Genomic DNA, 27,440 nt, shown 5'->3' on the forward strand with positions numbered 1-27,440 from the left:
GAACTCTCTTACAATGAAATATTTTTTGAGATGGGTGGGCGATCCAATAGAATCAGTCAATAAATATTTGTAGATTCTGTGTTCAAAGCACTGGTACTAGGCACTCTGGGGGATTCTAGGCCCAATTCTGATGGTACCACACAAATTTAGCTTTACAGCATAAAACTTAAAGTGTTTTTCATAGAAACACCTATAAAATATTTTCCACTTCCCTGATTTCTTGCTCTGAGAATCAGGTTCGCTATAGTGGATACCGGGCATGGTATCACACACTTATAGTTTGGTGCTCTCTTTTTTATAGGCCAGCTCTATTCAGTAAAATACCCTGGGGTGATAAAAAACAGTCTGTAATCTGTGTTGTCCAACTAGCTAGCTATTCAACACTTGAAATGTGGCTTATACTACTGAGGAACTGAGTATTTAATTTTATTTAAGTACTAACATGGCTAGTGACTTGGACAGCGCATCTGTAGACTGTGGTACTCTTTGCTCTTTTAACTAGCCAAGACTCCAGAGAAGGCATTAAATTCCCTCGGTCTCTATTTTCTCATCTGTAAATTGGGAATAATGCCCTCCCTGCATCATGATGGTGTTTTATGAATCAAGTGAAATGATTTTGCGAGTGCTTGGCAAAATGTAAAACATAACAAAAAGGCCCATTATTGATATTCTTACAGTTTTGGGTTTCTTTTCTTTTATGGAGCTGTCTCTTCTTGCTACCGTCCGTGAAAGGTGACGGATGCCCCTTGTGGTGGCCAGCTATCATCATCTTCCATTATGTTGCACCTATTATAGTTTATTCTAGAAAACCAGATCCAAGCTTATTAGACTTGGATGCAAAAAGTAATTGTAAGAGCTGTGCTACTAATAATTAATGTGTCACTGAATGCTTACCGTGTGCCCGATGCTAATATGCTAAATGTCTTATATATACTATCTTATTTAATGATAGAGTCCTCTGATGGATACTAGAGAGTGAGATCTGGTGAGGGGAAATGACGGCTTTGCGTCAGAGAGAAAGTAGCTTCAAGCCCAGATTCTCGCCCAAATTCACTACCACGATATGCCACTTTGGATGAAGGTGCATGAACTTTAACCACACATGCTTTCTGAAAGTTATTTGAGACTTCTTTCACTAAGTGACACTTCAAGATGTCTGTCACTTCAGCAAGATGTGTTATTTCTATTCCCACCCTGTTCTACAACTAGTTTTATTTTTGAAAAATCAAGTTTTGAGTGTCTTTGAACATAAGAACATGATTTTTTTGAGCGTCATTTACCTACCTTGCGTACAAATGTAGTAAAAAGAGCACGAGCTTGAAATCAGACAGATTCGCTCCACTTCTCACTTGACCAGATAGAGATTAGACCAGATTAGACCAGAAAACCTTAATCTAATCATGTTCACTGACCTGTTTGTCCGTCTGTTAGATGGGAGGGCTAATACCTACCTCCCGGAGTTGGCAGGATCGATGAACCAACGATGCCAGCGCCAGCCTCAGTTCCTATCACCTAACAGATAGTCAACAGATGGTAGCCATAGAAAGCAACCGTTGTTCAAAGAAATTTCCCAACCCTGTCCTTTTGACTCTATGATCATTTCATGCCATGCTGCCATGCAACGGGACCCGTACTTACCTTCCTCTTTCTGTGCTTCTTTTATTATCTCATGCTAATTATTTACATTTGCATTTCCCTTCCAGACGTTAAGGTTTGATTAGCCTGACTCTCCCCGTGGAACATGTGGTGACGGGCACTGAGGGGGCACTTGATGGGATGAGCACTGGGTTTTATGCTATATGTTGGCAAATTGAACTCGAATAAAAAGAAATTTTTTTAAAAAAGAATTTTAAAAAAAAAGATGTGGAAGGACCTTCTTGGTCTTCTTCACGTTGCTGTAAGTGGAGGAAATGTCTTTCTACTCCTTCTCCCACCGGTTAATGTATCTCAAATGTTATGGCCTCTGCAGCTTCAGGTCCTGCCCATGTTACATTGATGCCAGTAAGAAGAATTTCATGGGGAAGCCGTAGCACCTTCTTTAGTGTATGAACAGGGCAAGAGGACCCTGGTTAACTCCACCTTTGTCTCCCGTAAGGTGGATACCCCACCTCATAGGTCAGCAGTCTGTTCTATACACAGTTACAGTACTAAAAGCAACGATATCCCAACGCATCTGCATTCATTGAGGGAGAAAACCAGGTGCTCCCTGTGGAGAAGCAGCCCCGCCTGGAGCCAGAGTGGGTTACTGAGGAGGCGAGCAGAGGGTGTAATCAGAATAGGAAACACGCTCCTGCCTGACAAGTGCCTGCTGGCATTTGTGTCAGTAAATGAGAAACTTGTCAGCCCATACATTTTATTTCTGGCTTCTTGTAAAAAAATTTTCTTAGTTTGCAATTTTTTAATAATTTTTGTATGCTATTAACTAGTTAGCCTCTAGAAAATGTGTGTTTTGTTTTCTTTCAAATAGGAAATGACATAAATACTGGAATTTCTTGTCATAACAGAGATTATTTTATTCCTTGCTTGCAAATATTTGAACTTCTGTCACAGTTTCATGATGATTTGTACTCATTTAACTAGCAAAATAGCCATATTTAAGTCAAAGCAATTTGTCTTTCCTAGAACAATATCTTTGTTCTTAGTTCTGTTATTTTTACTCAGTGGAAATTAATTAGAGTACCATCATTTTGAGTGAAGGAAAATGTTTTTTATTTTATTCTTTTCAACAACAATTTTATCCAATTGTTTGATTAATCCATAAGACATAATGATTAATATCCAGTAAAAGTTTTTTTAAGTATTTTGAAGAACCACTAGTAGATGTTCTGTTTATGTTACTTATGGCATCTTAAATTGAGAAAACTCTTTTGGAAAGCAACGTCCTAGAATAAATAAAAAACCATATAAAAGTTCATTCCGTTGACCAGTTAATTCCTCTTCTTATAATTTATACTAAAATAAAATGTACGAAAATGCCTACTATGGCAGTATTTGTATTAAAGAAAAGTGGAAACAAGATGATGAGGACTAGGGAAGTTATTTCAGTAAATTACTTATACCCAATAATCCATTAGGCAGCCTTACAGTACGTAAAAGCAACATGAAAAACACATGTAATACACTAAATAGAAAGCTACAAAATGGTTTGTCCATGCATGTGTTTGCAGGTATTTATTAAGTGCTTACTGAATACTCTGCATCCTGCTAGGCCCGGGCTGTGTGATGGTGAATCAGCAGACTTGGGCTTTGCCCTCGTGAGCATCCAGGATAAATGCTGAACAAGTGATGACAAGCTAAATGAAAAGAGAGGGAGGCTGACCTTGTCTGAGAAGGAAAGGAAGTCCCAGGCGGAGGATTTAGGCTGTCTCTGCCTGGTGGGAAAGAAGTTGGCCATGGAAACGGGGGCCCCGGTTCGGAAGATGGAAGGGAAGAGGATTCCCACCAGGGGAACCAGTACTCCATAGGACTCGAGATGTGAAAGACCGCATGGTGTATAGAATTGAAGCACTGAGAGGACACTTGGGGATAAGGAAGGGATTTCAGGATGTTGGTAAAAAGTGGTTGAAAATGATGGAACGAAAAGAAGGCAGCATGAAGTGATGGGCATAAACACAGAGGTCCTGAACCTCTTTTGGTGCTAGGGATTCCTGTGGCCTAGCCTCAGAGTGACGTTTTTATTTGTTTTCATTGTTATTTTTAAGTAATCTCTGCAACCAGCGTGGGGCACGAACTCACCACCCCAAGATCAAGAGTCACATGCTCCACTGACTGAGCCAGCCAGGTGCCCGTCAGAATGATGTTTTTAAAACCATAAAAGGAAACTTATACTTTTGCAAAGAAAACCAATTACACTGAATACAGTGGCCAAATTTTTATTATGATATAGTGACATAGCAATGATGCTTTAAATAAGATCTAGCGACGGGTCCGATAGCTACGATAATTTTGAAGTAATGTGAGGCATAAACATTTCAAGATTTTTATGACAACTGTAGTATATGATGAAAATATCTTATTTCTGTCAGTGGACAAAGTTGCAAGTGCCATCAAGATGGCTATTTTTGCCTTCATTTATCGTTGAAGAAAATGCTAAATTTCAATCAGAGATAAATGAAAGTGAAGATATAAGTGAAGATATGGGGGTTTTTGCCTCCAAGTTCATGGATTCTGTGAACTCATGGGCCCCTTGGGAGTCTGTAGACCACCCTCACCCCCACCCCTGCAGGTTAAAAACTCCTGTTTAGGGGCACCAGGGCAGTTCAGTTGGTTGGATGTCTGCCTTCGACTCAGGTCGTGATCTTCTTTGGGTCCTAGGATCAAGCCACATGTTGGGCTGCCCACTCAGCAGAGAGCCTGCTTCTCCCTCTCTCCTGTTTGTGCCCCCCCCCCAATACTCAAATAAATAAGTAAAATCTTTAAAACAACAACAACTCCTGTTTTGTGTGGGAGGTTTATAGGGTTTTTTTTTTTTCTCTATTTCTATATACTGTGTTCTTTGCATGATAACTTCCAATGACTTGATGAGTTAATATATCTCAGGGCACAGGGAGGATGGGAAAGAAACTTATAGCCATAGGGCCCCCGTCACAGATTCTTCCTAAAGAATCTAGATGATGAGAAACTCTACACAGACCCCTTTAGGTGTCCAGGCCTCTTGAATTAACATCACTTTTTAAAGGAGACTTTCTATGATCAACTGATTTTCTTCTGCAACCCATAGCCTTAAATGTAAAGCCAGCTTTGACAGTTTCATAAGAAAGCATCAGATTGAATTCAGGCACAAATGCTAGACTCAAGATGTAAAAGTGTAATTGGCCTTTAGCAACATATTTTTAAAAGGATTACTAGCTTTCCTACATTGGGACCGCCCAGCCACTGAAAGTGCGATCTCCTTAGGACAGGCAGGCCCCAGTTAGGTCCATAAAGAGAGACAGCCCACACCTAGCTCCCTGGAACAGCCGGAGGCAATGGGATTGTTTGCTGAAAGTAAATATTTTTTTTGAATTTTCCCTAATAAATAAAAGTACATTTCTTAGATGAAGAAAGTTTCCTCAATACCTCTCAGGCTGACCTTTCCCTTGTCACATTACCTGGAGCTTCAAAGCTAACCCCTAAATTCTGCATCAAGAAAGGATAGATGTGGGAGGAGCAGAATTCAGATGTTTTCCCTTATACCTTGTGAATCGATGTTTCCCCTGCAAAAGGCCATTCATCTAGGAGAAAAGAACCTGCTCCTCATTCCACCTAGAAAATCAGTTTTTAATCTTAGTCCTGGCTTTTGAATCGTTACTGGACCTGCTCCCTGAGGGACTTGATTTGAGTGATGTGAGTTACTTATTCTATTTTCCATAATAAAGCTGCCTCAGAAATAACTGTTTCACATCTCGGGGTGACAAATCGGAAAAGGGGCAATTTTTCAACCTGAAGAGGTTGAAATATGATTTCTCTATTGTACAAGTCAAATAGCTGGAAAACCACACAAAATAGGAGAAGGCTGTTCATTAGATTCAAACTCTAGCACACAAGCCCTCTTTTGTGCTCCCTTAGGAAGGTGACATGTTCACTAGTACCGGCACTGGCTCATTGATACGGAGTGTGGGCTGCCAGCTGTTGGCATGGACATACTCAGAGCTGTCACTGTTTTATCTGAGTGAGGGACTGGCAGCTTCTGCTCCCCAACAAAGTGGCCTGAAGGACAACAGGGCAGTTGTCGTGCAGAGGTAGGCAGGGACCATCATCTCCTGCAGATGGACCACAACATCCTGCAGGGTGTAGCCCAGTGGCCAGAACCCAACTGACCTGGGCTTTCAAATGGAAAGAGCAGGATATCCTAACTCAGGATTGCAAGTCTGGCAGAAAATGGCAGTACAGCAGCTGTTCTGAACTTACAAAATTGGTCACCAAACTTTCACGAGCCCTAAGTTACTTCAAATAAGTAAGCTCTTTTTGTTTTGTTTTGTTTTGTTTTGTTTTTAAATAAGGATATATAGCTTCTGATTCAGTGAAGAGTCACTTTATAGACCATTTTCCCTCCTTCTAGGATTAGTCTAAAGGCCAAGGTGTGAAAATAAGACATAAACATAGTTGATTAGGAATTAACAAGCTTTAAAAAAAAAAAAAAAAGGAATTAACAAGCTTAACAGTGATCAACTGTGCTTGAAGAGGCGGGATTTCTGGGATTTAGCTGGAGCCGTGTGAAGGGCCCCACCAGCATCAGTTGACCCAATGTATAATATTTGAGCGCTCTGAGAATTTTAAAAACTAGCTTTAATTTTCGTGTCTGTCCTTGGCTTCTTGTGTCTCTGGGCTTGTCATATGAGTACTCTGTTGTGTTTTCCACATCTACAAAATGGCATAAGCCATATAGAAAACTCTTTGTTTCCAAAGGTTGTTTAACAGTTCACCCTTAAGCGAGGCATTGAGATCAGACATTGTCCAACGAGAAGTCCTGTGACTAATAAAGCAAACAGACTAACCTGCTAGGTGTTGTAAGATTAACCAGCCTATACTATGCTGGGTAATGCTGGAGGACATCTGGAACTAGATCAAATCTAAATGAGGAATCTTGTTAGAGAAGACTCCAAGTGTACCAGGTCCATCTCAGGCCACGTGGCATAAAGATTATGTGCCTTTGAGGATCTGGGCAGGCCGTAAGTGGTATCATCACTAAGATACAAAGTCTGCAAAATGACACTTTCAGGAACGGGTATCTATTACCTAAAAGAGTAGAGAAAATTAAATAATGGCATAGGTCCTAGTACTTGGAATTTCTTAAAGAACATTATTGCATGAATATATCTCCATCACATAATGATTGATAGTGCAGATGAATATACTGTGATGTTATTCGTTTATGACTGCTTACAATATTGCCAAAATGGGCTGTCGAGCTATAAATCTCTGATGAGTCTCCAAACATAAGACACACAGTGTTGCTATGACTGAAACTTTGCCATGACAACAGGATATCCATTTAGTCACAAAGAGGATGGGCTGTGCTTTGATATTTTGTTTTCACATGTGCTTTAGATTTTCTGGCATAGGTACATGCTTACTGTTTATAGGATAAGTTTATGTAGGATTCCAAATAAAGAAGATAATAAAATCTATGGATTTGTTCATTTTATTAAATCAGAATATTGGATTTGGCACAATGTACTTGTTATGACTCTGTCCTAGAACATGTCAAGGTGACCCATTCTTAAACGAATTGTTCCAACCTCAAATGACATTAAATATTGATTGTATATATAATACATATCTTTAACAACAATGATACAAGTATTTTACATAATAGCAGAAATGTCTGTTCTATCTATATTTATTTCACTTTATGATTTAGCCATTAACAGTGAATTCCTAGTATTAATACTTGTGAGGCTAAAATGCACTGCGCTGAAATGAGCATTCCTTATTTCAACATATTGGTTGCCCACCTATGGCTTTCCATACCCTGGGCACACAGGTGAATTAGGATATTGTTGCAGGACTCGAGGATCTCTCTACCTTGGTAACGATTTTAATTGTGAAAAAATTATGCAAAACCAAAATACAATTATATGATTATGAGAGCATAGGCAAGGAAAGGAGGGAAGAGATGAGCTCAAGAACTAGAGGCAGCAAGATCTAGAAAGAAGTTTTATGGCGATCCAGGGAGAATAATGAGGGCCTGAAATGAGGCAGTGGCACATGGTAGATGCTGAGGAAATGTCTGCTGGATAAAAAGTGAGTAAGGCCAATAGAAGAAATATTTAGAAGATAATATCAATAAACTTAGGTCATTCATTAAACAGAGAAGATAAGAGAAGGAAGAATTCGGGAGTTCTTGACGACAGTTCTGTACAGCAAGGTCATTGATTGATAGGGGGACTACTTGGAAGGGCCCCTATGTGGGGCTCATTCATTCAGTACCAGGCATGTTGAGTTTGAAACACCCACGAACCATCTAGAAATAGAAGTTCCAAAGACTATCAGGGGAAAAGGATCTTGAACTTGTGAGAAAGGTAGAGATTTCACCTATGGATTTAATGTGGTAGAAGAAGTTATTAGAGTGAATTAGATCATATAATCTCCAAAAGAGGGCAAGAGTATGGTCTTGAGGAATGCCAACACGAGGGGCAGGCAAAAGAATAGGAGCTGGCGAAGGGGACCTAGAGTGAACTGTTGTGGAGGTTGAGGGAGAAGCAGGCAAGGCCCATGTTTGTCAAGATCAAGGGGAGAAGCATTTCAAGAAGGAACTTGGGCCCAATACGAGAGAAGACCGAAGAGAGACCATTGGTTTTGCAGGAGGGTAAAGATAGGCGGGAAGAAAGGACGTAGATGAGCCACTTCATATGACCACTTCATGTTCTGCACCAAAGGGAAGATAGATGGAAGATTCCAGGAGTGAACCAAATCAGGGAATGGCTTTTGGAACGTGGAAGTCTCAGCATTTTGTAAACAGAAAGAACCCAATAGAAAGAAAGTAGCCAGAACTGTAGGAAGGAGAGAAGAAACATAAAAGATACCATAAAGCTTTTCATCAGAGGTGTAAAGAAAATAGGTGCAAATGGAAGAAAATGTAATATCAGGAGCAAACTCATCCAGCTTCCTCGTTTCTGTGAGAAACAGGAAACCAGATGTTTGCTAATGAGAAGTTGGTGATATTGGTAGGGAACTTAAAAAGAAAGATGTGGTTTCCATGGGGAAGCTGACTGTGTTTATTCGCATTATAAGATCACTTTTTTCCCATTTGTTGGTCTGATTTATTGACCTGTTCTTCAGGTATAGAAGTTTTCACTATTATGTTTCTAATTTAAGCAAATCTAATCTGTAAGATTATAAAATTTTAAAATAAGGATGTGTAGTTATTGCCTTGCTAAGACAGCTATGCTTTCAAAAAAAAAAAAAAGAAAAGAAAAGAAAAGAAAAGAAAAGAAAACTCTTAAAAAGAGAGAGAGAAGCAACCAAAAGAGACTGTTAATGATAGAGAACAGACTGAGGGTTGATGAAAGGAGGTGGGTGGGGGATGGGCCGGATGGGTCATGGGGATTAAGGAGGGCACTTGGTGTGATGAGCACTGGGTGTTGTTTTAAGTGATGGATCGCTAAATTTTATTCCAGAAACCAATATCACACTGTAGGTTAATTAAATAAAATTTAAATTTGAAAAAAAAAAAAACAACACTTTTAAATAGTGCATTCAAATTATTGCCAAATTTTTCAAGGTTTTTTTGCACATACCTCTAAGGAAAACAGCCAATAAATAAAAGGGGGTAACTGACTGTTGTATCTGATCATTATATGTGATGTTGGTCTTTTCTTGCTGCTCCTTTAGGCAGGTGCACACCTGTTACACTACTAATGAAGCCCCTTTCCTTTGCATCCACCAATATAGTGATGCTCTAGCATCTGTACATCGCTTATTACATTTTGTTTTGCAAAGAACGCCAAGGTACTAAATTGGCTTATTCATCTGGCAGCTTATGTGCTGCTGCCCCTTCCCCCCACCCGCCAAATCCATTAACTGTCTTAATGCAATTCCACTTTAAACTTTAAATTATCTGTCATCAGTTGGTGGTTTCCATCCCTTTTACTGTGTCAAATGTGTAGATAAGGAGGGGATAAATGAAGCAAAGGGTTAGGAAATCTACAGCACACCAATCAACAAACATACAGGTTTGCAGTGTTTTGGGGGGTTTTGTGGGGAGGGGGGTTCTGGCCTGATACAGAGCCCCTATGGGCTTTTTAGTTTCATTTCTCACAAGACTGCACAACTGGCAAGGGAGTATGTACTGTGACTGACACCCATTAATTTCTCATTATTCAAAAGTGGGAAGATAAGACAGAGGAGAATGATTTCAGAATTCCTTATCAAAGTGAACTAACTTGGTTTAATGAGTGTTAAGCAGTAATGCGACCATTGCTTTGTTTTTTGGAATAATAATGAGGTGTTGGACAAGGTGCCTGTGAATGCAGGAAAGAGTATGAGCAGCAGCCCTTTCACTGCATGCCTCTGCTACTAGTTCTCTTTAGTGAAATATTAAGTATTATTAAGTATAAAAAGGAAAATGTAATTGTACCAAGAAGTGACAAGCAGTATATTTCAGTGACCTCAGAAAGTATAAAGAACAATTCTGTTAAAGTTGTGGCCTTGGTTTGCTGAGCACTTTTCTCGAGGTAAAAAAGGAGGGGGGGGAGCACAAGATTTGACCAAGAATTTCACAAAAGAAGGTTATATAATTGGCCAACAAAAATAGGCAAAGCTGTTCGATACCATTAGTCAGTAGGGACATAGAAATGAAAACCTCAGTGAGACGCCACCACACCTCCACCCGAGTGGCTAAAACCAAAAGGAGTGACAGTATTGATACCATGTGTTAGGGAGGCTGTACCACAATTGGAATTCTCATGCATTGCTGGAAGGAAAACAAATCACAACCACCATTGTGGAAAACTGTCTTTATATTTTTAAAGATTTTATTTATTTATGTGAGATAAAGCAAGAAACATAGAGCATGCGTGCGCACACACACACACACACACACACACACACATGCACAAGCGGGGGGAGGGCAGAGGGAGAAGCAGCCTCCCTCTGCTTCTCCCTCTCCCTCTGCAGCTGCCGCCCCCCTCATGCTTGCTGTCAGACAAATAAATAAATAAATAAAATCTTCTAAAAAGAGCGAGAAAAAGCCTGTGATTATTGTAAAGTTTACTTCTTACTACGGGTAAAGTGTTTTTAACTCTCGAAAGTGCATTTAGTTCAAGAGTTTGCTCCCCTTCAGAATTCAGGATTTTTAAAAAATTACTTTGAAACACAAATCATTAATCCTACGAGAAGATATTCAGCCCCTTTGATATAAAAAAATGCAAATCAAATTAACAACGAGGCACTCTGTTTCATCTGTCAGATTGGCCCAGGCAGTGGGTAGGTAGGCTGGTGAAGGTACGGGGAAGCTGGCACTCTCCTACAGAGCTCGGAAGTATTAATCTGTGAACCCCTCTGGGGCGCAGTCTGGCAACGCGCAGCACACGTCCAAAAACGCACATGCTCCTCTTTGTGTGTTTTGTGCCAGCAGCTCCTCTTCAAAGGTTAGGTCCTGAGGAAATCATTAGGCAGGTATACAGAGATGTCTACACACAACGGGCTTACTGACTATGTGACTTCAGTGGGCGTGAGCGTGATGACCTGTTACTCCGGGAATAGCCCTTTCTCACTCCTCCAAGACATTATCAGAGATCAGAAAGTCTGGCCTTATTGAAACTTCAGGCTCTTACGCAACTGAACACTTCCTTCTTCCCGGCTCAGGTTGGACCATGGGAAAGGGCATAGTCTGCTCCTCCCTGCTGCCCCAGCCTAGAATTTCTAGTTCTTGCCCTTCCCAACTGTTAGGGTTAGGAGGAGGAATGAGAGAAGAAATCACGCCAAATGTTTTTGTACTTAATGACAGTCACTGATGCCCGCTGCATGGCAGGTGTCCAGATGCTGTCTGTCTCTCGAGGACCATGGGTAAGGGCTTCATGTGGTTCTTCCAGTCCTTCCTCAGCTCCTGCCACCAGAGAAGTCTGCTCCTCAGCCTCCTGCTGCCAGGGTCCTGGTGATCAGCCTTCCTGCCGGTTACCAACAACAGGGCTCAGGCCTGACCACCTTTCAGGATGTCCAGTTCATTCAACCTTGACATGCCAGACTGAGGTTACAGGTCCTTCGACTTCTGACCTTTCTTGGTCCAGATCATCTGTCCCCAACCTTCCTCTCCCCTATCTGGCAGGAGGGGCAGGTCACCAAGATCAGGAGTTGGCAGACTGAAAAATGAAATGCCAGTGTCCTTTCTTACATGCCCGTCTAGTTGTACTACTTGGGCTGGATTCAGAAGCATCCAACCCATGCAGAATGATACCTGTGAGCCCTCCAGTCCTTAGATGCTCCAGGAATGTGCATGATAGGATGTTGGTAGCAGGCTACATTCTGCGTCCTCTTATAAATGCCACCTGTTTGTGTCTGGGGGTTCCTTGGGGACTTACTCTAAGATGCTGAGATACTTGATGCCAATTGCTTGCGGTCTGGGCAGGTTTCCTTCATTCTGAGGCCACCAAACTCCTATTTCAATATCTTGTTAACACCGTAAAAGTGCAAACCACAAATAACCCAAATATCTAAGGTTGGTTGAATAAATTATAGTACATGCATATAAGTGAATATAATTTGTTATAAATCATGATCCAATTCTACATTTACTGACATGGAAAGATATTCTTGATTTATTGCTAATTGAAAAATGTTAGCAATGGTGGTTTGTCTTTTCACATATATTACTGTGTAAACAGTGTGAAATAACACTTATAATTCTAATAATCTAGGTCAAGTGTTGGCAAACTACTACCTGTGGGCTAAATCTAGCCTGCTGCCTATTTTTGTAAATAAAGTTTGATTAGATCACAGCCACGCTGGTGGCTGCTTTCCTACTAGAATAGCAAAGCTTAGTAGCTACAACCGAAACAGTATGGCCTACAAAGCTTAATATATTTTACCATCTGGGTTTTTACAGAAAAAGTTTCCTGATTTTTATTTTAGGTGATAGAATCATGGGTGATTTTTAAAAATTTTTGCCTGACTTTACTTTCTACATTGAACACAAATTTATTATATAAAATATGTATGTTATTAAACCATTGAAACCCAGTTAGAAGAAATTTATGTGAGTGACATTAAACAAGCGTAAACCTTGTAAGTGGAATCATAAAAATTGGGTTATAGCTCCCAAAGTTCTACTTCAAAATATAAGATCTACAATGTAGTTAGAATATTATTTTGATTGTATTTTAAATTAAGACTTATATATGGACATGAGTCCTCCAGCTACCCACAGGATTCGTTTCTGAAAACTGCTTCCAGAACTTCTAGCCTGTTCTTTTCATCTGTGTTAGCTTATTAGTCCTCTGAAGATGTTTGAATAATATAACACTAAGTTTGATGAACACATGGATTAACCGGAGTAACGTTGTGGAGTAAAAAATAACTGTGACAAATAAATATTGAAGACTGATTTCCTTCACGTGGTTTATTGACTAGATATGAAAACAGTTCCAAAATGAGAGGTTTCCAAAATGCTTAGAACTTTGGAAAATAAGTAAATCAATGTGGAACCTTCCAAGACAGCTACTTTGAAGAATTAAATTTGCTTGGATGCATAAATTACAGATATTTGTTACAGAGGGCAATTCTGATGTAGCTAAGCAAATTTTGCTTCAAAGACTTATAGGGTAAAACCTTAAGAAAGGCAGTTGAGTACTCAGAAAATAATGAAGACAGTCAGAAGACCCGCTAATTAACACTAGGTGAGGGAATACTTGAAAACGGAATTCACATTAACCAGAAGTTCCAGATGACATGCATCTTTATTAAAAGAAGCAGAAGTAAACAGTACATTCATTAAACTTTCAAATACACAAAGTAAAGAGGCTTTAAAAAATGCCAACAAGAAAAGAAAAATAACATAATGGATTTTCATAAAAATATAAAGCCATTAAAATGAGAAATAATAAAGTTAGGCTTTGAAGCTTATAAATGTGTACATCCAGGAAAGAAAATGCCCAAATCTAAATATATTATTGCGTTGGTGATTTTAGGATCTGCTTTATCGAGCAGCTAGTATGAACGTAGACAGAATGTCCTGAATCTGATGGAACCATTTACACGTTTTCAGAGTCAAGATTTATCCCTGTATTCACAAACATTAAAGCTCTGGCCTATCCAGAGGATAAAACGTAAGACCTATTTTATGTAAGTGGTAAATATACCATATCTCTTAATATTTTTAAAGGTAAATGGCCTCTGTTAGTATCCATTTTACTAGTTTTAAGATATTCTCTGTCTTCTGGTTCAATTTTCCTTTATAATAATAATTCTCATCCCACTTGTTGCCATCATCTATGCTGAGCTAGCAGCTCTCAGCAAGCAAATCCCAAGCGTTCTAACACCTAAGCATTTCCTCATGTTTCTGCCTCTAACCCCTCACTTCCTACTTCTCACCTCACCTTATGCTTCTCTAAATCTGACCTTCAAATCTGGCCAAAATATCACTTCCTTTATGAAGAATGTCTCTTTCTTCCCAACCAGAAGAAATCATTTCCTGCTCCATGCTGTCATGCCTCTTACTAGTTTCTATCATAAATCAGAGATCTCTGAATATCTCATTTCCCCTGCTAAACTTTTATTTTCTTAAAGTCTATACCTACTTTATTTATTATTCTCTTCAGTGTCTAGCACATTGTCAGCAATTAGCATTTTGTTAAGATTTATTTGCTAATGAATAAAAGACCTCTTTTGAAAAGGAGAGATGAAAGGAAATCTGTTTAGTTTTTCTTAAAGAAATAGGAATAGAGAGAAAAAGATAATTTGGTCCATCTTCTCAATGCAACCTGAATCAGATGCTTGTTGAACAGGATAGATATTTTCATTTAAGGCAAATATGCTTTCAAACTAAACAAAACCATGGTTTTATCACATCTCCAGTGACTACCGTATGCCATTTATGTTGTTAATGGCATACGAAGTCCGCCTTTTGTGCAAGAGGAATAATACACTACCCAGTGAATAGTTATAGAAAGTATCATGCTCATTTATGCCACCTGCTAATCTGTGGGATATTATTCAATTTTGATGGTCCTTAGTTTTCTCATCTTTAAGCTAGAAATAATTATTTTCAGCCTTACCTATTTCACAAGTTTGTTGTGAGAAATAATAAGACAATGTAAGTGATGACACTTTGTAAATTGTAACATTCTGTATAAATGTAAGATTATATGAGAGAGATCAGTATAAAGGACAATAAAATAAATGTGCATAAGAGAGAATGAGTAAATAACTAAAACAGGTCAGTTTCTTGAGGTGAAATTTATATGAAATGTGATATGCTTGAAGCAAAGATTTTGCTATGCAATAACTTGAGTTTCCTTCGACAAGAAACTGAGTAATTCCGTAGGAGCAAATGTTAAGATTACTGAATTAGTTCACTGTTTTGTGAGTTCTATGAAATCCTAAAATCAGTCTGAGGGATCCTTATATCCATAAGGAGAGAGTTCCAAGCCTGAAATAATCTTCAATCTAATGTACTTACTAATACCACTTAGGAAGATTGATTTTATTTCCTTCTCTCATACTATGGAGGTCAGTTTAGTAAAAATCTAAGATCTTGTCCATCATACTTTATGGCATCCTGAAGTTTTAATAAACTTGCTGAAAAAAAGAATATAAATTGTGAAGTCCAAGAATTCATCTGTAGAATCCCTGCTGGTCTTGACCTGGATGGACCTAATGCAGGAAAAAAGGATGGAAATCAAGTGTTGATCCCTAAATCAAACAAGTAGAAATATGATCTCCCATTATTTTTGAGGCATATGAAAGCTTTGGTGTTACCCCAGATGCAGAACGGACACACTATCATGCTACTATTCCCCTAGTCACTCCTTCCGTATCGGTGGTCCAGGCCCATGGCATACAGCTCCAAATTAGCTAGGAAAATTAACAAATAAGTTTCAGTTTTAATTTCTTTCCTCTCTTAATAAGAGTTTATCAGCACATCAGTAGACATTTTCCAAGAGCACCAGCTCTACTCAGCTTAAATGTGTGATGGGTTGGGCTGTTGCCTGAGCATTTCCCATTTCTTTCCCAAAGATGCTGCTGAACAGAATCTGTCTTGAATAGCACATGAGTCCCGAAGATTTCAATTGTGTTAAAGTCACTCTGACCCTTCCTAGAGCTTGCACCATGGGCCTTGACAATTGGAAGCATTTCAGAGCTACATGATCAAAATGCCAAGATGTCTATAAATTATTTGGCTAATCCTCATATTTTGCTTATGGTTAATGTCATTACTCAAAACTTAAAATTTGGGGGTGCCTGGCTGGCACAACCAGTAGAACATGCCACTCTTGATCTCAGGGTTGTGAGTTTGAGCCCCATGCTGGGGATAGAATTTAAAAAAAAAAAAAGCTTATAATATAGACTGGCAGTAATAAATATCATTAATGAAATCTTTGCATCTTGGATTTTAGGTAAATTTCTCTGCCATTCAAAGAGCAGCAAAACTTAACTAACTATAACCAAAACCAACCATGTTTCTTCCCTCACCGCTACCACAACATCCCAAAGTTAAAATGCTAACTTGGCATAAAAATTGAATGCTAACTGTATATTCATGTCATAATTAAAGCACGAATAGTAAATGAAGCTAGCTAATGACTTATTTCATGTTATCATCATATCATGTACTCATATTGGCAAGTAGTGGGTTTTCCTATCCATTAAAGACTTCCCTGGAGCACAGTTTACAACTCAAGGGTATCAGAAAGTTACCTGCTACCAGTGGGAGAAAAAAAGTCATTTTCCGTAAGTCATCATCTTGGAGTGAGCTGACATTGGATATCAATGGCGTGGAGTTCTTTTTCAGTGAAGTTCAATGAACTAAAATCTGTGCTGGAGATTAAAGCTACATATAGAAATCAAATTTCTATCTTTAATTCCTTTATGTCAATTTGCCTGTGTTGATAATGCTATATGAAGCTTTAATATGATTTCTCTGTGTCTCTCTTAGAAGATAAAGGAAAGTTAAAAGCCAACAGTTGCATTCAGCCATCAAGCTCTGAAGGGGGCTCGTTTCTCCTCAAATCTGGCACAACACCCTTGCCACCTGGAGCAGCCACTTCTCCCTCGAAGAGCACAAATGGAGCTCCTGGTACTGTTTCTGAATCAGAAGAAGAAAAAGCAAAAAAATTACTGTATTGTTCACTATGCAAAGTGGCTGTGAACTCCCTGTCACAGCTAGAGGCACACAACACAGGTTAGCAGCTATCATTTGAATTTAAATAGCGTTTATAACAAAACCCAACTTCTCCCATCAGAATACCATATCTTTTGTTGTTCAAACGTTAGATTTGTTCAGTGTCTTCTCTCCTTTTTTTATTCAAAGGAGTGATTTTAAGAAAATATGATATAATAACTTTGGAAACAGTAAGGCAAAAGTTTAAAGCAAATTGGAGATAAAACTTATTCTGTTCTTTATTTTCTCAAAGGCATCTAATATTTCCCCAAACTCATTACGATGAAGTGACAGAGATAAAGACAAATATCTATGCACAATGTTCACTGCAACACACTTAGAAAAAAGGAGAAACAATTTAAAAGTCCCTCAGTAGGGAAATGTCAAATACATTATAGTAACCCAACATGAAAGAATATATTACTAAGGCATTAAAATGTAATTATTTTTTTAAAAAAATACACGATTTGCCATGCGAAATTGTCAGGATATTTAACTAGCATGGTCCCAATTTTGAAAATAGATATTTTCTTTTGGTATATAAACAAAACAAAACCTGAAAAAAAAAAAAAAACTAAAATCATCACAGTGGTTATCTCTGAGAGGTAAAAATACAGGGTAATCTTTATTTTCTTATGCTTCTCTATATTTTCCATATTTTCTTTGTAATATACTCCTGTTTTCCCATTTTTTTACAAAACGTATCGATTGATCAGCATTATTGTTCATCATAAATAAAAAGTGTCTATAATAAGCATTAAAATGATCATTAAAAACAAAAAAGCAATGAGAAATTCAGCCCGAAGATAAACTTCTCAAGGATAAGAAAACAAAGGGCTATTCGTGTATCTATTCGGGTCTTAAGTAGCTATTTTACACTATGTCTCCTTCTGTCTTAGGATCTAAACACAAGACCATGGTTGAAGCTCGTAATGGGGCTGGTCCAATTAAGTCCTATCCTAGACCTGGATCAAGATTAAAGATGCAGAATGGCAGTAAGGGCTCCGGACTACAGAACAAGACATTTCATTGTGAAATCTGTGACGTTCATGTTAATTCAGAAATTCAACTCAAGCAGGTAATGTGTCCTGAATTAGTATTCACTGTTGTTTGGGTCGCCACTTGCTTGTGTATCTAACCTGCATAATGGTTCCCACTGTGCTCACAGATAAACTTACTAACCTTTTCACAATGCATATGGTATACAACATGCAAGTGCTAGTAGAAGAAAAAGTTAGTACTGAACACTTGTGCACCTACTTCTATTATACGTCAGATCCAGGCTAGGCGTCAGGGACAGACAGACAAATAAAAGCGTTCACTCTGGAGCTCATGGTCAGTTGAGCAGGAACTTCTGGAAGGCAAGATGTTCAGCCCCTCTTTCAAAGACCAAAATCTGGTTTGGGAGACAGACTCATGGGTCACGATGGTCACAACAGGCAAAGCAGGGTAAGTATGCCAGAGAAAGGGAAGGAAAGAGAGGCATTGCAACTGAGTGAGGAGCAAGTCTTCATTTTGAGAGCCCGGTGATCTCACCACCACCACCGTGGGCCGGCGGGCCTGGAGCTGAGGATGGCGTGACCTGCTACCTCTATCTAGGAAATAGATTTTACATGGAATTAAGCTCACATTTAGATTCAGCTAATGCATCAAACTTTTTTTCAGCACATTTCTAGCCGAAGGCATAAGGATCGGGTTGCCGGGAAACCACTGAAGCCGAAATACAGCCCTTACAACAAACTCCAGCGGAGCCCGAGCATTTTAGCGGTAAGTTCACCTTACCTGCTCACCTGTTTTGTGGGTCCACCTTGCTGGCTCGGGCCCTCAGGAGAGCCTCGGGACCAAGCAGTCATGGGGGTTTTTGAATTGCAGTAGCCCCCTTAGATGGAAGTGTAGACGGAACCCCTTAGTCCCTGCTGTAGGACACCTGCAGGCCCCGCTTTAAGAGCTAACACCTTACTGTTTACCAGGATCTTTTCAAAAGCCAACCTTCTTTATCATATAAAGAAAAATTAAGGCCCAGGAACACAGACAAGTAATCCTGAGGAGCCCTGGACTGTGTTGAATCTGGGAAGCAGGCTTGCTTTCCTAAAACAAAACTGCATCCATTTGATGCCCTTCCCCTTTCTGGGGGGCTCCCCCTCCGTTCCCTCTCTCCAGAAAGCACAGTGGGTGTTTGTATTACTGTCTCCTTCCTTGTCCAGCAGCCACGTTGGTGTCAGCCTGTCCTACTTGGTCTCAGTAGGTGCTGTTTTCAGTTCCTTTGCAAAAATACTCAGGGGCGCCTGCACTAGATGCCCTAGAAATCCCCAGATGGCTGCATTCCAGGCTCTCCCTGGGACTTAGCCCAGTGGGCCTTCCGTTGGAGGTCGAGGCGGGACTGGCCAGCTGGTGCTCCCGGCCTCTGCAGAGCCTCCATGCCACGCTGCCAGCAGGTGTTCCGTGCCTCACCCACACCCAGCGCTCAGAGTTTCTCCTGATTGCAAAAGAGAGAAATTAAGGACTGATTTACTTCTGGGGAAGATTGCACGTTGGGATTCCTTTAAAAAGAGAGCGTTTCTAGTTCGCTTACAGGACCGAACTTCGAGTTCGCGGCAGTTTTTCAGGGCCTACGACTGTGTCCGTGGCAGGGAGAGGGGTGGGCACGGTCTTCCCGACGCTCAGCAGGCCCCTGAGCCTGGAACCCAGCCGCTCACCCAGAGCGGCTCTTCTCCAAAGAGAGGGAAGGGTCAGGCACGCCCCCCCCCATCTGTCTCAAGGCTGCCCGGTGGTTACCGAGGTGCCGGGCGGAGACCTCCTGGCCGTGCGTGTGCGGCTCGTGCCTGGGGGATGCAGCGGCGCCCAGCAGCGCCCGCGTGGGTGCGGGCGGCCAGATGCACGAGTGGGTGCGGGGGCGGGGTGGGGCGGGGGGCGGGGGGGTGCGGAAGGAGCCGGGCAGGCCCCGGGAGGGCCGGCGGCGGGGAGCTGTCCGCGGTGCTGACCGAGCCGGGCCGCCGCCGTTCTCTGCCTCGCCAGGCCAAGCTCGCCTTCCAGAAGGACCTGATGAAGCCTCTGGCCCCGGCCTTCCTGTCCTCGCCGCTGGCGGCGGCGGCCGTGTCCTCGGCCCTGTCGCTGCCCCCCCGGCCGTCCGCGTCGCTCTTCCAGGCCGCGGCCCTCCCGCCCGCCCTGCTGCGGCCCGGCCACGGGCCCATCCGCGCCACGCCCGCCTCCATCCTCTTCGCGCCCTACTGACCCGGACCGAGCCCGAGGGCGGGGTGGGGGTGCCCCCGCCCGCCTCCACACCGAGGAGTCACTAGGCTCGAGGAGGGCCTCCAGGGAGCGCGCCCGCGTAGGGACCCGGCAGCACACCCTCTGCCCCCCCCCCTCCGTCCTCCCCCCATTCATGCATCCCAGATCACTGGTTTCTTGCACATGTATCGGTCAGAAAACAAAACAACACAAAACGCATCTATCTACCGCCCTCTGACTCAGTTTCCATGGGTGTGACCTGGCTGAGAAACATAAGGAATAGCTGTTTCCTGACAGACTTGAAAACTAGGGGGTCTTCCTCACACGTCTGTAAATAACTCTGGAATCCAACTGGGCACATTCTAGTGTGGAACAAAAACAGATGAACACAAGTGCTCGCTTGTGGACACCATCTTAACCCAACGGATCACAATGTTTTCTTTTACGGTGTACCCTTGTCCACGGGGATCGTGTACTGTTTTAGGCCTAGTACTGTTGTATCCTGTGTAGTACTAGTTCTGTATCTCTTGTCTGAACTCAACTTTTTTTAGTTGCTGTGTAAATGTTAGGAAGCAAAGTAGCTTTGAATTTTCTCTCTAAGAGAACAAAAAAGATAAAGCAATGTATTTTCTTTCTTTCACGTTTTATTTGGTGATATTTAAAAGAACTAGAAAGCCATATAACATAGCTATAATTACTACCTGTTTGCTATTTTTGTTTAACTTATTTTGTAGCTTCCTCACTAGTTTGAGTTGCTAAGCAAATGTAGACAACCAGAAAAAGCGCTTCCTAAGTTGTTGCACACTTTTGCACCTCTTGTGCATTCTGCAAGGAGACAATGAATCCATGTATTTCTACGTAATAATCTTCTTCATTTTTAACCTGTTTTCATTTGTAATGATGCTACATAATTTTGTGGCTCCCTAATGCAATAATGTACAGAAGATAAAAAAAAATTTATAATTGAACAATTTGTCTTTCTGTTCACTGGATATGTTGCAGGTCACGCTCCCATGCCCCCCTTTCTAAACTGATATCAACAAGACTGGAATGTTTGTGGTATCAGGGGCAAGAGGTATCATAAAACAACAAAATAGAGTGAACTCTTTTAGAGCATCTATATCTGCAATCTGTAAATGGTAAAATGTCTGTGTATTTTTTTAAATGTACCTTTTCAATAAAAATACAAAAAGTAAAAATCTGTTTGTGTTTTCAAAGTTATTTTCTCCTGAGACACCTCCAATTTGAAATCATCTGATGAACGATTTTCAGTAGGTGCAAAGATTGCTCCTTATGTATGTAGCATTTTCAGCTCTTGAAGCATTTTTATTTGTCATGTTTATTCATTACTCTTCACAGCATCTGCATGAGGTAAGACTTTACTGCTCTTTTCCCTCTGATTCCCTAAGAAGTAGGGCCAAGTTGTGAGTATAGCCCTAAATCACAGTAGGAGTCTGATAAAACTTTGTGACTCTGATTTTCTTAATTTGCTCTAAGTCTTCTAAATCCCTAGCCCATCTTTCATTTGTGTCCAAGGCATTTATGACCTCCTTCTATCTCACGCCTCCCCTCTTTTACCTTCTCTAACCAGCCCACCCTTTTTTCTTCCACCTCATTCTCTTTTTAAGTGTAAAGATCAATACATCACTATTTGTTCTGGTTATCTGCTTAACGAACCACTTCAAAACGTCGTGGCTTAAAATAACGACTCATCTTATTATATCATGATTTCAGGAGTCAAGAATTCCAACCAGGCTGGGCTGGGCTGTTCTTCTATTCTGAGAGGCATCCGTATGAAGCCCTTTGTAATACTTGGGTGGGGAGGGAGGGGGGTGTCTGGAGGCTCAAGATGGCCTCACTCACGTGTGTGCCTGGGTGGAAATGGCTGGAAGGTGGAACTCTATTGGAACAGTTACCAGAAACCTACACATGGCCTCTCCAGCTCTGTGGTCTTGGGCAATGACATGGTAACTTGGGGCTCCCAGAGAAAGAGCACTTCAAGAGGCCCTGGTGGAAGCCAAAAAGCTTCTTATAAAATTGTCTCAAAATTCCCAGCATGTCACTTAGGCTGCATTCAATTGATCAAGCAAGTTACTAAGGCCAATCCTGATTTGAGGCGAAGGAAAGTATTCACTTTCCAATGTGAAAAAGAGCAAAGAATTGTGGCCACCTTTAATCTACCACTCCGTTCCAGAACTTTGAGGGGAGTTCTAACAAAGCTATGAGAGAGCTCCTTTTCCCCCCACTTCAAGCCCAAACCATGCCAATTCCTTAAAATGAGAAGAATTGGGATGGGGTGGCACCTAAATCCTCATTTCTAAAAAATTAAGGCCAGTGGATGGCAGTGCAGCTGTGATATATGGCAATGGGCTTCCTTTATCAAAGAGTTTATCCAACTGTTTGAAAATTGTTGACTTTGATATTCTAGGCTTATTAGCTTTAGAGTCTACTAAAATTCCAGTTTGACATTCAGAATTTGTTTTAATAGGACTCATTTAAACTCTGTACTAGTTCACTAAACTTTGGTTGGACCTTCAGACATGGCTTAGGAACATCATGCTCTGAAGGAAATGTGTTTTCTGTTTTAACACTTTGGAGAAGATGATTATTATTATTATTATTATTATTATTATTATTATCATCTCCAGTAACAATTATATTTCATTTCTCTTATATATCCTGCATCTTATTAATGTTCACTGCCATCCTCAAAAACTTTTAAATGTCAGTATTTAAATCGACCCAGGAATCTGCTGATTCGATTTATGGTTTAGGATTTTGAAGCATCACCTGAGGGAAGGAGCATAAAAGAATAGCAGTTAATTAAGATGCATGCCTCCATGAGTAGCTGTGGGTAGCTTCAAGTCATGATATGTACAACACTATCAAACAGATATAACTTATCCACCCTGATTCTGAAGTAGCAGAGTGGGTCAATCCTAAGCTGATGTGTATTTTCAAACTAATATCTCTTCCCATGACATTTCCCAAAATTTTTATCATTTTATTCCCACGACATTTTTTTATTTTATTTTACTCTACCCCTCCACTTATTGGGAAAGTTTAAAAATGTGCTATTTACTCTGACATAGTTCAGCACAGGTCTCTGTAGAATATGGAAATTGATCTCAAGAGGCTTCCCAGATGAAATATAAAACACATAAACAAATTTGATTTCAGGTCAACAATGAATAATTTTTAATAGAATACTTTAATAATTATAGTAAGATATTGCACATAGTCTAAGTACGTCCCAGAAATAAGTGTGTAATATCTGGGATGTGCTTATACTAAGGAATATTTGTTGTTTATCTGATATTCAAACTTAAGCCTGTATTTTTACTTGCTAACTCTGGCAACCCTTGTCTCAGGAGCATCCCTGAGATTCATCTCAAGTACCATGATTCTCCAGGAAAGAAGTGACCTCTTGGGTATTCACAACTCAATAACAAGATTTTAAAGGCACAGGGTGAGATGCACTCACAAATTAGGCAGAGGAAGGAAGTTGCAGTAAATAAAAGTCAGTGATATATTGGCATGGGTTCGGACCAGGGCACGGAAAATGTAGCTACAGATGCCCCTTCGTGAAAGCCACACTGACAGCTGCTTAACAAAACTAAACTATTATAAGAGCAAAAAGCAAAATTTTCATTTGTATTATACATCACACGAACTGACCCTGCTTTGCTCCTTCTCGGCCCTAAGAGAATTCTTATATCCTAGAGCAGAAATGGTTCTGTTTGACGGGAGAGATGACCAGGAATTCGTTGATTGATAGTCAGCATCAAGACATACACCCTTGACAAGCACGAGCATCTTCTGGTAACAGAGGATTTCTCTTCACCCAGTAGGCCTGCTGTGTGGATCCTGGCCTCTCCTCAGTGGTCCTGCCGGATTCTGGTTTGGTTAATACAATGGCCCTCAACATCAGAGTTGACCTGTCCTCTCTAGGAAAATACCACTTTTGATACTTTGGGGGGTTGCGGAAGAGCTGTGTAGCACAAGAGCAAATTCCGCAGGGGATGCTCATCTTTGCCTCCTTCCTTTCTCCAAGTAATTAGCTCCTTGAGGGAATTCATCAGGGACCTGGTGCAGGCCCTCAGCAGCAATGGAGTGTGACTCTAGGGAATTGCCCTGATTTCTTTGGCTGAAATTTCTAAAGCCAGAGTGACAACACAATGTATTCTTCTACTCACTAAGTGCTCAAACTGCATCAGCCTCTGGTTGTCAGCTCCCTTCTGTGGACACAGGGACAATATCTTCATGTCATATTCATTTTGAGAAGCCACTTATCTACAGATGATTGGACAAGCTAGTCCTTAAGCACCTCCTTTTATTTTTATTAGAGTAAAAAAGTAAAATTAAGATGGAAAAGAAATAAGAACAATATACAACTTGCACTCAAAAGACATGAATTCAAATCTTTTTTTTTTAAGATTTTATTTATTCATGAGAGACACAAAGAGGCAGAGACACAGGCAGAGGGAGAAGCAGGCTCCCCGTGGGGAGCCCGATGTGGGACTCGATCCCAGGACCCCAGGAACCCGCCGCGAGCCAAAGACAGATGCTCAACCACTGAGCCACACAGGTGCCCCAGGAATTCAAATCCTATCACATCATCTGTGTCTTAGTTCTGTGATTTGATGTCAGAAAATGATTTTATGTCATTTTCCCAGAGTCCCAGTTTCTCAGACATATAAAACATATATAATGGTCCCCAACTAACTGTGTGGTTCTGAGAAGCAAATAAAACTAAGCATGTAAAAAAAAAAAAAAAAACAACAAAACTAAGCATGTAAAATGTCACTGCCAGTCATAGCTTGCTATACAAATTTTCATATGTGGATAAATGAAATCAGTTTTCCTTATTTTTAATTTTAAGTAAATTCTCTCAAATTAGCCAATTTTGAGTCTTTAAATTAATCTGGACTTGGAGAAAAATACATCTGTGATGGAAAAGAAATAGTAAATGCATTAGTCATAAGTTTATGTTCCTATTCATGAGGGTGTAATTCAAATAAAAGTAACGCTAAGATAACAGAACCAGAGTAAATGCAAAATGTTCACATATCACAACTATGTTGGAATTTTATAAGTATTGTATTCTATATAACAAAAAAAAGAATCCCAAGTTGTAAAAAATCAAAAATTTCTTTGTTATAAAAAAAATTACTACTGTTATAAAAAATTTCTTTCTGATGTAAAAAACTAAAAATCACTATAAAGGGAATTAAATATAGAAGAAAAACTAAGAAAAATATTTACAACCCATATGAAATATATAGTTTCATATCTTTATTTTACAGAGAACCCATAAAATGGGATGGGGGAACTCTTCCAGAAAAAAAAGACAATCCAATGGAAAAACAGGCAAAAGGGCAATTCAGAAAAAAACAAAATACATACTAATGCTTAATAAATGGGAAAGATGTTTGTTATCACTTAATACAAATGAAATCAACATTTTTTTTATCTGGCATATCGACAAAAAAGATATAAATTTTCTAAACCTATATCAACAAGAGTAGGGAAATGGACACATCCGTGCACTGTTGGTATTAAAATTGCTTCAACTTTTCTGGAAGGATGGTCGGTCAATATGTAGCATCATGTCAATTACCCACAACATTTGGCCCAGGAATCCTGTGTTCAAGACTTTATCCTGATATTAGTCCTATAAATTTGAAAAGATTTATACTTCAAAATAGTGAAAAAAAAATTCATCCACTGAGAATGAGTAAATAAATGATGGAATCCATATGAAGTAGGAAATGGCAGAACCATTTAAAATGATGACATGGGGCACCTGGGTGGCTCAGTCAGTTAGGCACCCATCCAACTCTTGATCTCAGTGTGGGTCTTGATCTCAGGGTCATGAGTTCAGGCCCCGTGTTGGGCTCCACCATGGGCATGGAGCCTACTCAAAGAAACAAAAATGATGACACAATTCTGTAATTACCGACATGAAAAGTTGCCTATGTGTCCAGGTGGGAGAAATAAAAGGTTATGGAACATGTTGAGTATGATCACACTTGTATTAAATTTTAAAACTATGTCTAATAAAAGTGGTTATCCAGACTGATAGAAGTTACTCCTGAGTTGTAGATTTCCATATGGCTCCACATCTTATTTTTAATTTTTTGGTATAACTTGAATTTCTATAAAGAACACATGTTGCTATTTCAGAATCATGTAAATATAATTGGTTGTCCCATTATAACCAAAGCAAATGGCCTCCACTACACAATGACACACAATTTCAGAAGAATCCAATAAATTATAACTGAAAAATAAATAATAAATATCAAATAAGAATAGTTCATCATAAAAACAAAAAGCCAGAAAAGAGCTTTAATGTTATCTCAGATTTTTTTTCCTGCCTTGAGAAAAACTATTTTCCTGGCATGTGGAAAACTGCAATTAGGTTACTTTGAGAAAGGAAACACCCAGTTACTTAAATAATATAAACAGCTCCTTTTTAAAAAAAATTGATTTTATTCATTCATTTATTCATTCATTCATTTGAGAGAGATAGCAGGTGGCAGGGCAGAGAGGGAGGGAGAGGGTCAAGCAGACTCTGCATGAAGCCCAACATGAGCCTCCAAGGTGGGCTGGTCTCATGACCTTAAGATCATGACTTGACCTGAAACCAGGAGTTTGGACACTTAACGGCTGAGCCACCCACGCGCTACTGTAAATAGCATCTTAAGGTTTATGATTCTCGATGCCTCTCACAGAGATTCTTGCCACCTCTCTCCCATGTTCTGGGCTCTTCTGTTACTTAACCAATCCTTTGGGAATCCCATAACCAGCGTATAGATTCACATCGCCCCATTTGGTTTTTGATTATGACAGATCATGCCTGGTTATTCCAGTAACGACATTATTCTAAGATCAAAATACACTCTCTGCCTGCTGATCGGAAATGCATTCTTACTATGGCATAGAGTTTGTCCATAGGAAAGGCAGGCCTCCTTTCTCCCTCCATCAGAGGACCAGCAGCCCAGGCCTATTTATCTGCTGTTTTGTTCTCTGCAGTGCAGGCCGTGGGGAAGAATTGCTTGTTAAAGGAAGAAAGACTATATGAGTGTGAATAGTTAGGAAAATTCCCTTGAAGACCTCCTGACAGCATTTAACCTATACAAAGCCCCAAAGTTTCAAATGATAAAAGGACAATGCAAAACACAGCCTCCCTTTCCTGACAAGAGGTCAGAATGCTAGCCAGACGCCCTCCCTAAGAGAATTCACTCTTTGGATGCCAATAACCGTTCCACTTTCCAGGAAATGTAAACAGGTGGCGAGTGAGACCATGTGAACCTGGAAGCTTACCCGATGACTAGGACAAGGCTCCAGGGACTAGACATCTGCACTTTGACCTCTGGCTCTCCAGGACAAAGGTCAGGAGGCCCCTCCT

General features: G+C 40.2%; 1 protein-coding gene across 22 annotated transcripts in view; it reads left to right on the forward strand.

The window, feature by feature from the left end:
- ZNF385B (zinc finger protein 385B) overlaps positions 1 to 27,440 on the forward strand; it is a 387,675-nt gene that overhangs the window by 348,307 nt on the left and 11,928 nt on the right. For 20 of the 22 annotated variants that reach the window (XM_072811297.1, XM_072811276.1, XM_072811280.1 and 17 more), the window contains 3 exons: positions 16,574 to 16,819; positions 17,698 to 17,876; positions 18,464 to 18,565. In XM_072811297.1, the coding sequence (XP_072667398.1) occupies positions 16,574 to 16,819; positions 17,698 to 17,876; positions 18,464 to 18,565 (527 nt within the window). Of the gene's footprint in view, positions 1 to 16,573; positions 16,820 to 17,697; positions 17,877 to 18,463; positions 18,566 to 19,813; positions 21,226 to 27,440 lie in introns of those variants that run through there. The other 2 variants (XM_072811285.1, XM_072811286.1) reach the window with 1 other exon arrangement.

This window comes from Canis lupus, chromosome 34 (genome assembly GCF_048164855.1).
Source record: "Canis lupus baileyi chromosome 34, mCanLup2.hap1, whole genome shotgun sequence".
NCBI lineage: Eukaryota > Metazoa > Chordata > Mammalia > Carnivora > Canidae > Canis > Canis lupus.